Source organism: Rhinolophus hipposideros (genome assembly GCF_964194185.1).
Source record: "Rhinolophus hipposideros genome assembly, chromosome: 16".
Classification (NCBI taxonomy): domain Eukaryota; kingdom Metazoa; phylum Chordata; class Mammalia; order Chiroptera; family Rhinolophidae; genus Rhinolophus; species Rhinolophus hipposideros.
Genome location: NC_138062.1, coordinates 29629376 through 29645723, shown reverse-complemented (window position 1 = coordinate 29645723; position 16348 = coordinate 29629376). Strand labels below are relative to the sequence as shown.

Below are 16348 nucleotides of genomic sequence, written 5' to 3'. Positions count from 1 at the left end.
CTTCTTCCTTGAGACTGCTTTCAAGATTTTTATCTAGGGTGTTGTGCAGTTTCACCAAACTGTGGATTTCTTTTTATTTATCTTCCTAGGGTTATATAGTGCCTCCTTGATCTGCAAATTCATGTGTTCAGCAGTTTTAGACAATGTGCAGCCATTATTTCTTTAAATATTGTTTCTCCTACATTCTCTCAATTTCTTCCTTCTGGGACTCTTTATGATTAGACCTTCTCATTCTGTCCACCATTTCTCTTAACATCACTTTCATATTTTCCTTGTGTCTCTTGCTGCTCTCTGGATAACTTTATTTTCATCTACATATACTAATTCATTCAATTTCTCTTCAAACAGTGGTATAAACTGTTTTATGTTTCAAAAATTAGAGTTTCTATTTCTAAAATTGTTTCTAGAAATACAATTTTTAAAAAAACTGTTATTTATTCCAAGTAATTTCCTACAGATTGGTAAACTTTGTCACTGTATGTTATTTCCACAAATATTACATCCTTTTCTATTATTCAGTATCTGACAATTTCAATACCTGCAGTTCTAAGTCTGACATTGTTATGTCCAATGACTCGCAGTCACAGTGGCTTGTTTTCACATATGTTTGGTGGCATTATATTGTGAGCTATTTGGTTAATCAATTCAGTGGGAATCCTGCGAAGGAATTTGCTTCTGCTGATTGCCAGGAGGTACAACCAACCTGGAAATACTTCAGCCTGACACTGGTGATTTAGGCTCGCAATGGGGTTTCCGGCTCCCTTTCCCAATTTTCCAGCTGGCCCAAGTCTCCATTTCCACCAACAGCAATCATACCTCCGTGACCTGTCCCCTCCCATCTGCCTGACAGCTGCTGCATGATCAACCCTAGATGCTTATTGTGCTGGCTCCACTTCATAGTTATTTTTGAAGTGGGGCACTCTTTGGAGATCTCCCCTAAATCATGTAAGATCTATGACATCTCAGATAGTGTGTTCTTTCCAGATTTTATTGGTCCAGACTTCAATTGTTGATGTCCCTATTCAGACACTGTCAGAAGGCATATTGTCAGAACGGAACTTGAGTGTATTATTTTCCTAATGTTCTACTTTGAGACAAACTTCTTAGCTCTTTCTTTGGCAAACTTATTAGTAAACTCAGTGATCTTAACGCAGTTTATAAAGTCACTGACAGAACACTGGTATTCATCACAGGAAATAAAACGGAAGATTTCATATTTGATGTGATCAGACAGGTGGTTAGTAGGGGAAAAAGAAAAAAGCCCAGGTAAACCAGAAAAATCACACACACAAACCCCCCCCACCCTCATATTCATTTTCACTTAAAATAGTCATCTGATTAAGGGCAAGGCCTTTTGATTGTTGGTCTGCTAATTAGGATTCCAGTTTTTTTCTTACATGTTTATTCGTCATCCATGATTTCCAGTTTCTATTTATTTAAAGTGAACAGGAAACCCAAATATTTACAAAGCAATCTAAGTGCAAAATCCTATTTTTACAATCTCCTCAACCAAATCTTTGACAACTCATCATTCCCATACCAACTTCAATAACAATCTTTAAAAAAAAAACAACTTGAGTCTTTCCAAAGCAATCAACTTAGTTTTCACGATAACAATGCTTTTTTTTCCAACCCATACTTCATTGGTTTACCAAAAATTTAACTCAATTCTGTATTGAAGCAACACATACTACTGACATAAACAGATTTTAGAATAAACAATAAACTCAGAGTAGATATAACGAATACCATTAACACATAACTACTGGCAAGAAGAGGAGTGCGCAAGCACTCCATCCAGCCTTTTACCCCAAGCATCCCACAGGCACTGCTCATCGGTCAATTTTATAGATGTCCTGGGAAGTACCTTCTAACCTAGCAAGCCAGTTAATCTGAAGTCAGTTATTTTGAGCATAATTGGTATCTGTTTATGGCTCTAACATCAGAAGGAGCTCAAGTGTCACCTCCTGGTTCTATCTCTTGACAGCAAGGTGTTCGGAATGCGCCAAAAACAAAATGGAGTCATCCAAGAGGACAAACAAGCCACTGTACCAACACATGGACATTTTGTAGTAGGAGGAAAAGAACTGTAAAGGACTGAGTGAAAACTCTTAATCATCCTCCTTCACACTTTTCCCTTGCTAATATGTCCCTTCCATCGGAAGGCCTACTAGAATTAGGGAGGGTCCTGGGAGAAAGGAAGAATGGAAAAGGGTGTGGCTTATGAAGGCTCAGCTTTAGGCCTTAGGGAGAAGAATTATCATTTTCAGATCATCACTCACTTTCTCCAATTATGGTGCAAGCAGTAAGCCTCAGATAGTGCCAAGACCAGAAGCAGACCTAGAACAAAAATGTATAAAACAGGCAATTTTTGGCCTTTCTTTTGTTAAAAAAGGCAAGAGGAACTCCTACACACACACACACACACACACACACACACACATTTTCTCTCTCTCTCTCTGTCTCTATCTCTCTCTCTCTAAAAACATCACTTATTTTTATTTTTCCATAGTTACCTTTTGGGATTAAAATACTATGTTTTATTTAAAGGTAAAGATGATATAACATCTCCTTAGGAAATCGTTAGGGTGATTATCTGGTCACTTTTAAACTCTAGGGCATCAGGGAGGCTTTCCCTACTCATAAAAAGACACACTTTAACTTGGCTATGAAGAATTTTCATTGGAAGTGCTGGAAAAATAAATGTACTCTTCTAAATTAATCTTTGTATACTTAACTAATAATCAACTTTACATTTTTAGCCATAGTATAATCAATATCATAATCTTTAAAGTGTTTTCACTACGTTTCACCATAGTTTTTAAAGGCACAAAAGAGTAAAAACTCATAAAATAATTGTACTTTCATCACAGAATTATCTTATTTCCAGACTTAACTCCTTCAGGATAGGAGCTGTGTTTTATTCCCTCTTGCTTCTTCAACAATTGTCAATATGCCAGAATGGCAGATATAAAATAAATGGCTGTTGTGTTAATGAGTTTTATAAAGGAAGGGAAAAAATAAACTGTGGTTAATGGGAGAAAGGTTTCTAGATTCATTTGATATTAGGCCTTAGAAGAACCTTAGAGATTATTCAAATCGATTCCCCTAATTTTAGAGACAAAGGAATTATAAACTGAGTGACTAAAGACACAAAACTAGTCTGATACAGCCAGGACTAGGGTGTGTTTCCCAAATACTCAGACTAGTGTTTTCTGCACAAGAAGAGGGGTGAAGTAATTGTAAGACTGTAGGTTTTGGAATCAGAAACACAATTCATATCCCAGCTCTCTGTTACTTATGGTATGAATTTGGATAAACTGTATTGTATAATTATGAGACTCAGTTTCCTCATTTGTAAACTGAGTACAATCTAACTTACTGAGCTATTGTGAAAATTAAATGAGATAATGTATATAAGTTGCTGCGTTCAGAACCTGGTGCATAGTACTCAGAAGTAACTAGAAGCTTCTGTGATTTATATTATGTTGCTTCTATTTTACTATTATTTACTTCTATTCCCATAAACTACTGAAATTATTTACTTAAGTTGGTGTGGTGATAATTTCAAAGACTATTGGAAATAAGATTTACTGGCATGTCTTTATTATAGTGATGTATGATAATGTATTTTTATTTACTTATTATAACAATGTAATAGTACTAGATTATATTACTTTAATACCATCATGCAATAGAGTAAAATGACGATCCTCAAAAGTAGTAATGAGAATGAAAGTGACAATTTACACAGGACAGAAAAATGCCACAGGCCACCAACTGCTGTTATGAAAGAATTTTCAAAGGTGATATAGAATAATTCTTGCTATAGAACAGTAGGTTGGCAAACTACAGCCTGTAGCCGAAATCTGCTACAATTGTTTTCGTAAATAAAGCTTATTGGAACAATTTAATTTGCTTACATATTGTCTACGGCTGCTTTTGTATTATACCAGCAGAGCTGAGTAGTTGCAACTAAAACCATACGGAGGCAAAGCCTTAAACATTTACTATCCGACCTTTTACACACAGTTTGCTGTTGCCCTGCTGTAGATCGTGGCAAATACACTGAATTTTTTCCTAAAATGTGTAAACCATTTATTTGTACACCAGATACATCTGCAGTTAAGATTTAAATTTAACTTATGACTTAGGCTACTCTGTTTAAAAGAGGCCAGAATAATATTAGTAATCTGTATGTTCTAATGTATTTATCCAAAAGTGCCATTTGACAGCATTTTACAACCTATACGTAATAGTACTCAGTTTGCTATAAACTTCTTTACTATTCTGTATTTCTGTAATATAATATTTCCTACAAAACAAGAGATTTAGAATATTTTTTTAGGGAATTCTTACTCTTCCTCTGTTATAGACACTAAACAATTTTGAGGAAAAACTGATTTGGTGCTAAGAAGTCACAGGCAGGATATTTAACCACTTTAAATATTAGTAGCAGGAAAAAAAGATTACTAGCACTATATATTTATACAGAAATATTTACTGTTGCTAATGTTGGAAGTGTAAAACATACCCATAAACAATGCTGATTCCTTTTGGAATTGTCTGGCAAAGAGAAGCACTCATCAGAAAATGAAGTTAAAATCGTAAGTTAGATTTGACGTTATTCTGCTATTTTTGTGTTTTTCTGAATCAAAACTAGATAAAACAACAGATGGGTTGCCTTGTGTGCTGAAAGAATGCAAATAATGTGTTTTGTTTTCTATTAAAATAATTGCTTTTGAGAATTCTGCAAATGGCTGCAATGTGAATGTGATAGTCTTAGCTAAGCTGTTTGTACTATGGTAACCTATTTCTATTACTGAAAAATATGTTCTAGCATCAAAATCCTTTGGGACATATAGCAGTGGATTAGATATATGATAGAGCTGAAAGAAATAAAAGGGTACTTTAGGAAAGGAAATGTGTTCTTTTGAAAATCATGTTTAAATGAAATAAATTATGATTCTACTACGGAATATATAGAGACAATCCTTTGTAAAGTATGTACCTGTAGCAACAGAATTTAATATTAAAATTTTCCTTTGTGCGAGGCACTCTAATAAGAGGTTTAATATATTATCTCATTTAATCTTCATAGCCACCCATAAGGTAGATATCACTGTATGTAACATATTATTTCCTGCATTTTACATGGGGAAACTGAGGCTCAGAACGTTACAGACAGGACATAAACCCCATCTGTCTATCTTTAAAACCCATGTTTTTAATCAATGTGTTATATTCAAATGCTTTTCTAGAAATATCAACAACCTTTGAGACCTTTTTGACACATACATACATACATACATACAACATAATGTTAAGATTTTAAGATAGTTGGGTTGCAAGCACATGGATGTTTGCTATTTTCTATACTTCTGTATATTTAAAACATTAATATAAACTTTAAAAGGAAACATTTAAAAATGAACTAGAGCTACAGTATTAACATAAATATATCTCAAAAACTAAATGTTGTTAAAAAATCAAGTTACAGAAGCAGATGTATACTATAACATTAACATACTATGTAAACCAAATTCTTTCATAGCTACATTCACTCTGGTAATTGTATAGACTTTCATGGGAATGATACTCCAAATTTAGGATGATGGTTACCTCTGGGTAGAGAATAAGAGGAACAGGACTGGGGAAAGGTACACAAGAAGTTTCAGTCAAACCTGTAATACAATTTTGTTGAAAAGTCTAAAGCAAATATGGCATTTGTTAAAGCTTGGTATTGGATGGTTTAAAAAAATCTGTATTTATATATATATATATGTATATATGTATATATGTATATATGTGTGTGTAAATCACAGCAGCAGCAATAACAAATGAAAATGAATAGTACAGCTAACATTGAAGCATTTATGTAGTAGGAACTCTTCTAAGTGTTGGCATGTATGCTCCGAAAAACAACCCTAAGAGGTAGATTCTATTACTATTTACATCTAATACTATTACTATTTTATTACCATTAGATTCTATTATTCATTTTACAGCTGAGGAACTGATGCAGAGAGGAGGGAAGTTGGTCTAAGGTTATAAAGCTAGAAAATAACAAAAGTAAGATAAGCCAGAATTCCTGCCCCAGAGTTTAAAGCTTAATAACTATGTTGTTATTACATCATTCTCACTCTTTTCAGTATGTTGAAAATTCAACATTATTTCTGTATGTTGGAAAGAAACACTTTTAACCTGACTACACAGGAATGCAAGTGCACGTGCACACACATACATTTCTGTGTAGCTTAAACTGGTTCTAAAGATGCTAAGAGAATTCTAGGAATGTCTTGAAAATAGCAGCCTCCCAATTGCTCTAATTTACTAATTTTCATGTTTGCGGGTTTGGTATTTTTTGGATCATTGTTTCATAGTCAAACATTATTTCTTCAATAGCCCTAAGGTTATATATATTTGGAATCTTCGATAACTGATATGAGGAAACATATGACATAACTCAACCATCTCCTCTCTCATTAGGGGCAAAATTCAATTATCTTCAGGTCTGAAAATTCATAGTAAGAGTTTTTAATAAATAATGCTGTTAAAAAATTTAATACAATTTCAATTATTCATTTTTTTCTGGTCTCTTAATTTTGAGTTTGTGTATTTTTTAAAAGCCAGTAGCTAATAATTACATAACAAAACTATACTTTCATACAGGACTATTTATACCACAAAACAAAAGGGGTACTGGCATTCTTAGTCATCAAATATTTCTGAGCTTTGACTACGTGCTAATCACACACTCCCCAGTACCTGTTACCATTTCTTAACTGTCTCTTCTTCTAAATCTATACACCCACATTCTCAATGCTATCTTCTACTAACCTACAGAATATGCATTCAAAAATGTGAAAAAGAGGTTCTTGCTTTCAAAGCATTAGTCATCTACTAGGGGAAATAGACAGTAAAAGTTACCTATAAGACATAAGTACTTTAATAGTGATATTTTAAAGGTAGTAGAGAAACGTTAAGGGTTGGGGTAGATGACAGGGTGGCTGGTGCACTTTGAGAACAGGAAACCTGAAACATGATAAACAGGAGACAACTCTTTCAAGAAAACTTGTCTAAAAGGAAGAAGAGAGGGTAATAGCTAGTGGCCTAAGTTCCAGAGAAGGCTTAAAGACGAGAGATGAATACTTAGCATCAATTCCCCTGAACTGCTTTCTTTGTCCCACTCCTCTCAGAGGACTGAATCGCAGCTGAGTGTGAGCAGGTTAGTATTCATTTCTAAGCCTTAAATGAGACAGATATTTAAGAACTCTAAATTATAAAGACTAAATCAATGATCTCTAAAGTTCTTCCTAGGTCTAAAATTCTATGATTCTGTAACTATGATTATCTGATCTCTTTAAACTCAAAGGTAAATCACAATATATTCAGTATGCAAAAGAGAAAAAGCAAAACCAATTAAAAGATGAACTAGTTTGTACAACTGCATTCTATCATCTTTGCAAAACTGTCAAAACAACTAATTCCCACTTTGAGTATCAGTACAATTTCCACAAGACAGTGCCTTTTCATCAGAGTTGGTAAAGTGCTTCTTCCCCTCAAACCTGCAGACTTCTAAAGAATCAACAAGCAACTGTTTAGTGGTAACAGAAGTAAATTGCTTAAAAGCCCATAGCTCGGACTTATAAAAGTCATCTTTTAAAAGGAAGATGTTTATAGAAACATGTGTGTAACACTCTTACTACAATATTATTTGTTATCTTTGCTTTAAAATTTTAATGTACAAGTTGAAAGTTAATGAAGAGTTTTAAAAAAAAAAAAAAACCCAGCCAAGAATAGCTCTTTAATAGCAATATGCCTTCTTTTTACTATTACACATTCTGCAATTTAGAACAAGGTTTCCCTTACCTGATATGGACACGGAATGTGATATTCTCTGCAGCGTTCCTGTATCCATGTTGTTTCCCAGATGCCACGGTAAGCTTGCTCATAAAAGTAGCATCCAATTACAACCAAGAGTGGTACGAGATAAAGAATGCTGAAAACACCAATCCGGATCATAAACTTCACCAATTTATCTTGGTTCTCCTTTTCTAATGGAATTTCAATTCGAACTCTGTTTAGGGAGATAATGCCGGCTAAGAGGAGTGAGACCCCAACTACCACATACAGGCAGAGGGGTGCAAGAACAAAGTATCTTAATGCATCAACATCGTAGAGGCCAACAAAACACACGCCACTGATATTGTCACCTTCAATTTTATTCATCGCTAAAAGGATGATAGTTAGAGTTCCAGGGATGCCCCATGCACTGGCGTGAAACAGCAATGCTTTCTTCTCAATAGCTTCACTACCCCACTTTGGCACAGCTGCCAAGAACCACGTGATGGTCAGAATGACCCACCAAACGCTGCCAGCCATAGTAAAAAAATAGAGTACCATAAAAAGCATGGTACAGGCTTTATTATGAGATCCTTGTGTCACTGTGGAAGCCTTATACTGTGCAGGGCTAGATGCATTGCAGGCTACTCGGTCCTCAAGCAAAAACCCAATGAAGAAAATTAATGATACCATCATGTAGCAGACTGCATAAAATATAATAGGTCTTTCAGGATAACGGAATCTTGTGACATCAATCAAAAAAGTTAAAAAAGTAAACAATGTGGCAGAGAGGCAAACGATTGAAATCAATCCTATGAAATATCGAGCAAATGAAAGTTCTTCTCTCCTAAAGTACATATTTGGACAAGGAGGTGAACAATCACGCACGTGCAAAAACGAATAACCAAGATCAGGATCAATTTTCAACTCTCGGGGACACCAAAAACCATAGTCCCTCTGCACTGCCACTGGGGCTCCTTCAGTAGGATCTCCAGCTAAATTCAGATCCACAAGTCGAGGGTATGGCTCATCACAGTCTGGAAACCTACAAAATAAAAGATGAGAACCATTTTACTTATTGGGAAATCTACTGCCACCTAATACTTTGGATTTCCAAATTTAGCACTTGTGGCCATATCAGTATTTATTTTTATGTCCTTAGAGCACATTACAATACTTGGGAATAAAGTGATAGATATTGTCTGTGTGGGCCATACAACTAGATTTTCCACAGTTGACCAAAACTGATATGGGTTTGTACTTAATTTTATTTTGGTTTTAAAAACAGTATACTTTCCTAAAATAGTCAAGTATAGCCATCGATAAAAATGTATACATAAACTATTTAGGACACACAGTTTAGAGTAAGACTTCAAAATATAAGTAAATAAATAAATATAAATAATACACACACAAGAGCGGTCTGACAATTAAGTTCTCGAACATGTTGTAACAACGTTGCTAACCTTTTTTTGGTATCAGAAGGATTATTCATTATGAATTTGTACCAACTGGACAAACAGTTCGACAAGTTTACTATTTGGAAGTGCTGAAAAGGCTGCAGTTTTTAAAGCCTTCAGACTCCCACTAACTAGATGTTAACTAGTTTATATGCATCAAATAGTTTCCAAGAAACTACCATTGATATTGTTTGCCAAATACATGCATAATCTTATGCTGTAGCAGATCAATGTTTTATTTTTGAATACAACCATTTTCTTCACAGGGCTTGGCATTATAAAGCCCAAAAGACAGAAACTTATTGCATTCAGGCATTTACTGGAATCCTGCAGTAAGCGAGGGGTTTAACATAGACAAAAAAACAAACAACAACCAGGATCTCTATCCTTGAGTCTAAAAGGAGACAGAAGCTTGTAAACACAACACAAAATACAGCAGTGTGATACATGAAACAATCAAAACCTATACAAAGTAGAAAAATGACATAGAAAAGGAGTATTTTAGGGGAAGAGGTTATAAAAGACTTTGTAGAGTAAGTCCCTCAACACAGGATTTTGAATCATTATTTGGCAGTATTGGAAATATATCAATCAGTATTCTAGCAAGAAACACATGCAAAGGCATAGTGATTTAAACAGGGTATGTGTAGTACTGTGGGAGTATGAGGTATGCATGACATGACTTGTGACAAGATACGGTTGGAGAGGTAAATATGCAGAAATATATGTGTATGTGTGTGTCTCTCTGTGTATGTATGTATATATAAACAGTAACATTTAAAACCATGCAAAGTAATACTATATTATTTTTATGGATATATTTATATATCCAACTGCCAACTCAACATATACACACTCCTCACTCTTTAACCCTTCCAAAACCACTCTTGATTTCCACTCCATGTATTTCTCTATCTCCACAGTGGTAATAACATTCTTCTAGCTGCTCAGTCCAAAAACCCTGGGGTCATCTTTGAAGTCCCTTCTCTCTTACATATACCGCACAATCTACCAGCAAATCCTGTCATTCTATTTTGTGATATAGACAAATCCTGTCATTCTATTTCTCCCACTACTGCCCCCCAGCTGGAGCCATCAGTACTTCTTTTCCTGGACTTGTGGAGTGGCTTCTAATTGATCTCCATTTACACATAGCAGTCACTCATGCTCATTATCATGTCTCTTCTGCTCAAAATCCTCTACTGGCGTCCCTTCTCACTCAGAGTCAAATCCAAATTCCATACCAGAGCTATCTATAATACCTCACCCCCAGCACTTTTCTGATCTTCCTTCTTTCTATTCTCCCCCACTCACTTGGCTCCAGCCTCTGGTCTCTTTGTAGTTTTTTGAATATACCAAGCATTCTTCCACTTCAGAGACTTTGCTCTTCCTCCTGTTTCCTCTGCCTGGACTTCTCTAGATATCCGTATTATGTGTTCTCTCATTACATTTAGGCCCTTGTTCCAATGCCTCCTTACCAAAAAGGCATCCCCCAATGTCTCCACAGAAAACAGAGTCCTTCTGCTTCCCTAGTGTAGCACCATCACCTAACCCTACTCTTTCTTACCAGCATTCACTACCATCTGATGTTATCTGTTTATTATCTCCCACCACTACCACCGCCACTAGAAGTTTAGCACCATAAGAACAGGGACTACGTTTTGTTCACTGCTCATCTTCAGCATCTAGAATAGTGCCTAGCACACAGAAGACATCCATTTAATATTTGTTGAATTAATGATTGTTGAATAAATATATTCACACAGCCCTAACACAAGTAATTAGAAAGAGACTAGAAGCAGTGTGGAAGACAGATTTGAGCTCGGCAAAAATGGGAACAAATATCAGCTGAGCCAGAACTAAAACCATATAAGGCAGTGAGAATACAACAGATATGAAATTAGTTAGATAAAAGTAATAGTATATTTAACTGATTGCATGTGGAAGCTAAGGTCCATGAAGGAGGAAAATGACTTCCAAGGAATAAAAAACTGATGAAGGAATAAAATCAATTTTATACATGTTGAAATTGAGGTATCTGAGACAAATTCAGGCTAGGATTTCCAATGGCTGCTGGATTTGCAGGTTTGCAACTTAGCAGGATGATGTCAAGGCTACAGATTTAGATTTAGGAGTCATCAATATATGAATAAAAATGAAAATCAGTTAAGATGAGACTGTCCAGGGAAAGCATTTAGAGAACAGCGATGGAACTCTGGGCAGCAACAGTATTTAAAGGTCAGAATGAAGAAGACGATGCAATAAAGAAAACTGAAAAGAACTGGTCTGAGACGTAGCAGACCATAATAATTCAAACATGATGGCCTGATTCTCAGGAAAGGAGGACAGGCTGAGGTTGAGGGGAATAAGGGTCAAATATAGAATAAAAAATTAGAAATGGAATTGAAGTGAGTGATACAGATTTGGCACAGGTGCTGAAGGGGAATGAACAGAAATTTTCCTGTTGGCCAAACTGGAAATCAACCAAAGAGAAGCAGCAAACAGAAACATTATGGTTTGAATCACTGAGTAACAGCATAACTAATTTACAAAAAATTGGTTGAATCAATGCAGTTGGAGATTTGAACAAGCACAGTGGAAGGAATGAACTGAAACTGCGAGCAAAAGTGTTCTTTCAAGTGATGGACCACAAAACTTAAGCTAAGTAAGGAAATAAATGAGATCAGAAAGGACTCTATTAGGAGGGGGGAACCCTCCCCTAATTTTTGGGCAACCCCCCAAAATCTGGGGGTTGGGGGTGTTCATGAAGTTGAAGAACGAGGATATGAGAGATGTGGAAGAATAAAAAGTTGTTATGAAAGACCAGCTTGCCAAAATTTCAGATTTCAAATTTAGGCAATCCCAGGCAATAGTGAGGACATAAAATAGATTTAATCCTATCAAAACAAATAAAGAAATAAAGATCATAATGAGATTTCCATACTTGTATATAAACAATTAAGATGAAAAGACCACTAGACAACAGGAGTTAGATACAAGAAACACAAAATAGGGTTCTGGCCCAGGTAATTCTTAACTGTTAAAAACACCAGGAACTTTAGACTTCTAAAAGAGGGCCTATACACACTATCAGGTGTTTGAAGAAAGAGTGGATAAATGGTTAGATGGGTCTAGATGATAGAAGTGATTAAATAAGTGGGAAACAGAATAGACAAATATTAGCAAAACGTTAGTGTCCTGACCCTAAGAAACTAATATGTTTTATTTTTTAAATTTTTCCATCTTTCAAATGAGAGTAACAACATTTGTTTTTTACCTACCTTCAAGGGCTCCTGTCAGAAGATAAAATTACTTTTAAACATGAAGGAGAAAAGATTGTTCAGTGCATCATTGTTTATAATAGCAAAAAGCTGGAAATAACCCAAATGACCACCACTCAGCGGTGGCTAAATAACTAGAGGATATTAATACAATTGGCATTATATAGCAATTAAAGGGAATCAACCAGACCTACAGATATAAACATAAGTGCATATAAAAAAAGTAATGTTATTTATGGATATGTAGTATAAGAGTATAAAAGCAAACATAGGAATGATTAACAACAAATTCAGCATAATGATTAACTCATTTCTGGGGACAAAGGGAATGAAATTAAGACAGGCACCAAGGAAGGAACCTTCAACTCTATCTATATAGTTTTTTTTAATCTGAAGCAAATACTGCAAAATGTTAAGATTGGACAAAACTAGATAATAATAGGTACACACATATTCATCTTATTATTCTTTATTCTTGAAATATTTCAGAATACAAAAAGGCAAAATGTTATTATATAAGAAATACAGTATTACTACTGTATACATTATTACTATTAATAATAATGTTATCTAATACAAATCTATAAAACTGTCTAGTAAAAATCTTTCGGACATGCTTACATTCTATATATTAGAAATGACTGGCAAAGCATCTGACATTTTGTGGGTCTGGTATATTGATACATGACAGAAAAACAGAACTGACAGAACTACTTTAGTCATTAACACATTTAAATCATAAAGATATTTAAGTTCCATTAAATCATCATTAAAAATATTTAAGACAACAAATGAATATTTATTTTCTTCTCTGTATGTTCTACTTTTCATATATGGCATTACTTTTATAACAAGAAAAAATTTTTGAGGGAGAAAAATCAACTGAATGTCTTATGTTTTTAATTTAATTTTTAAAAAATTTCTTTATAGAAGCATTTTTCTTTTTCTACCTTTATTTAGTGCTTCCAAATTCCTAAGGAAGTGAATAATTCTGAGGCCATGAAACTGCTGTTCAAACTTAAGACTAATATATGTATTTGAAAAAGTTTTTAAAAATCGATGAACTAGAAGACAAGTAATTTTTAAATATACTTCAATACGAGTAAACGATCCATGAAAAGATATGATTTTCGCACCTACTGCATTCCATATCTTCGGGCCAAGGAACACCAAACATTTCCATGAGCTTTGAACACTCGCTGTAAGCCCGCTGACACAGCCTACGACAGGGAAGTGTGACACGTCCATATTCCATACAAATAGGAGCATAGAGTGCACAAAGAAATGGCCGGAAATCCCGAGAACAATCCAGATTCACCATAGGGTGGAATGGCTAGGAAAAAGTTAAAATCGAATCATTAGAGAAAGAGTTGTACACATATTAAAGTTTTTTATATATAATAATGCAATATTCATTTTTTCTTCTGTTTTAAAACTTTCTGAGAGTTGTGTTGTTTTTTTAAACAAAACCCTTTTAGCTCTTCCCCTGGAGATTCTGATTTGGTTAAGTCTGAGGTGTATCCCAGAATCTATATGTATATTTTAATTGTTACAGGTGTAATGAAGAGACAGGGCTGAGAACCAGTAATAACAATACGATCCATTTTACAAAGAAAAAAACTACAAAAGATATATGCCAAATGCTTAAAAGAGTGATTACTGCTTGGTGATGGGATTACAAGAGATTTAAATTTTCTTCCTTTTATGTATTTCAATTTCTACATTTTCTTCAATTAACATGCATAAACAGGAGAGAGAGGACAAGAAGTGAAAGGAAAGGGAAGGGGAGGGAGAGAAGTAGTTATAGTAGCAGTTATTTTGAAGATGGGAAGTAGGGAAGAAATCTCTCACCTTTTCTCATATTTTCTTGTTCTTTTTACATTAAGACTTTTAGAAACAAAGTTCTTTAAACTCTGAAATCGCATTATACAAACAGAGTTAATACTGTAGCTGATAATTAAATAAACAAAAAGAAAAAATAGTGGCTCCAACATAAAACCATACTAGAATCATCATTATAACCCCAGGAATAGATCAAATATCCCAAAAAATGAGCACCTTGGCTTTTGACTATCAAATATTTTCCCACTTGTTTATATAATAGTTTCAGGCTCACTGTTGGTTTCGAATTGATAACAAATATTCTCACCACCAGGCCTTTCTATTGAGTAAGAATCAATTTATTTCTATACCGATACATATTTTCCAGAGATCTCCTATACACAATACAGTCAGAAAACCAGGAATCACTTAAAAAAACTTATGTCAAAGAAGTTAACTATAACAATAGTTTAGTGGTTACCACAGGGTGGGAGGGATGGGGTGGTAGATTAGGGTAAAGGGGATCAAATATATGGTGATGAAAGGAGAGCTGAATCTGGGTGGTGAACACACAATGTGATCTATAGATGATGTAATTCAGAATTGTACACCTGAAACCTATGTAGCTTTACTAACACTTGTCACCCCAATAAATTTTTATTTAAAAAAACACACTGTATAATGGATGTGATAACTGATAACCAATATATAAGAAACATATAGTTTATTTGTGATAATAAACTATATGTACTATCACTTCCAAGTATGAAGGAGTAGTTTGTTAAACCAATGTTTCCATCAAGAATAACTTTAAAATAGAGAAAAAAGTTTTAAAATATCTTTTTAAAGCTATTAAGAGAAGTACTGAAGTAAAAGAACTAGACAGACCAAGAATCCAGAAAGCAGGGAAGCATGGTGAGTGCCTGATGAGTGCAGCCAGATTTCCCAGGAGGCATTTGTTATGTCGGTGCATAAGATGTGACAAGGGGCGAGAATCAAGTTTTGCCTAGGCTGATGCTAGAAAAACTAAAAACCATCAGAGCTTTGGTCTTGTGAGGCTGAGGACAAAATTCACAGGCAAGAGAAGAAAGGTAGACCATTGTCTTATACCACATACAAAAATTAACTCAAAATGCATCAAAGGCCTAAATATAACAGCAAAATCTATGAAACTTGCAGAAGAAAACATAGAGGTAAATCTTCATGACCTTGGATTTGGTAATGGTTTCTTAGACATGACACCAAAAGCACAAGCATAAAATAAAAAAAATAAAAAAAAATAGATAAATTGAACTTCATCAAATTCAAAACTAAAAGCTTTTGTTTTATATTAAAGGACACTATCAGGAGAGTGGACAACCATCAAAATGGAAGAAAATATTTGTAAATCAGTTATCTGATAAGGGTCTAATATTTGTAAATCAGTTATCTGATAAGAATACATAATGAACTCCTGTAACTCAACAAAAAGACAAATGACCCATTTTTTTTTAATTGGGCAAAAAACTTGGACATTCCTCCAAAGAAGTTATGCAATGACAAATAAGCACATAAAAAGATGCTCAATGCCATTAATCATTAGGGAAATGCAAATCAAAACCACAATGAGATATCACAACACACTCACTAAGATATAGTCTAAAAATAATCTAAAAAACAAAAAATAGCAAGTATTGATAAGGATGTGGAGAAATCGGACCCCTTATACTCACACTGTTGATGGGAATGTAAAATGAGAAACCACTACAGAAAACAGTTTGGCGAGTCCTCAAGAAGTTAAACATAGAATTACCATATGATCCAGCAATTCCAATCCTAGGTACCTACCAAAAGATTTAAAAATAATGTTCAAGTAAAAACTTGTATATGAATGCTCACAGTAGAGCAGCATTATTCATAATAGCCAAAAGGAGCAAAATAAATGGAAGGTAAGCAAATGGG

At 34.5% G+C, this 16348-nt stretch overlaps 1 protein-coding gene across 5 annotated transcripts in view; it reads right to left on the bottom strand.

Annotated features, from left to right (window-relative positions):
- FZD3 (frizzled class receptor 3) overlaps positions 1-16348 on the bottom strand; it is an 82751-nt gene that overhangs the window by 43695 nt on the left and 22708 nt on the right. For all 5 annotated transcript variants that reach the window (XR_013995061.1, XR_013995062.1, XM_081075783.1 and 2 more), the window contains 2 exons: positions 13723-13919; positions 7873-8890 (listed from right to left, as the gene is read on the bottom strand). Coding sequence is in view for 3 of the 5 variants with exons in the window: in XM_081075783.1 (XP_080931909.1) it covers positions 7873-8890; positions 13723-13919 (1215 nt within the window). In the remaining 2 variants the exon portion in view is untranslated. The remainder of the gene's footprint in view (positions 1-7872; positions 8891-13722; positions 13920-16348) is intronic.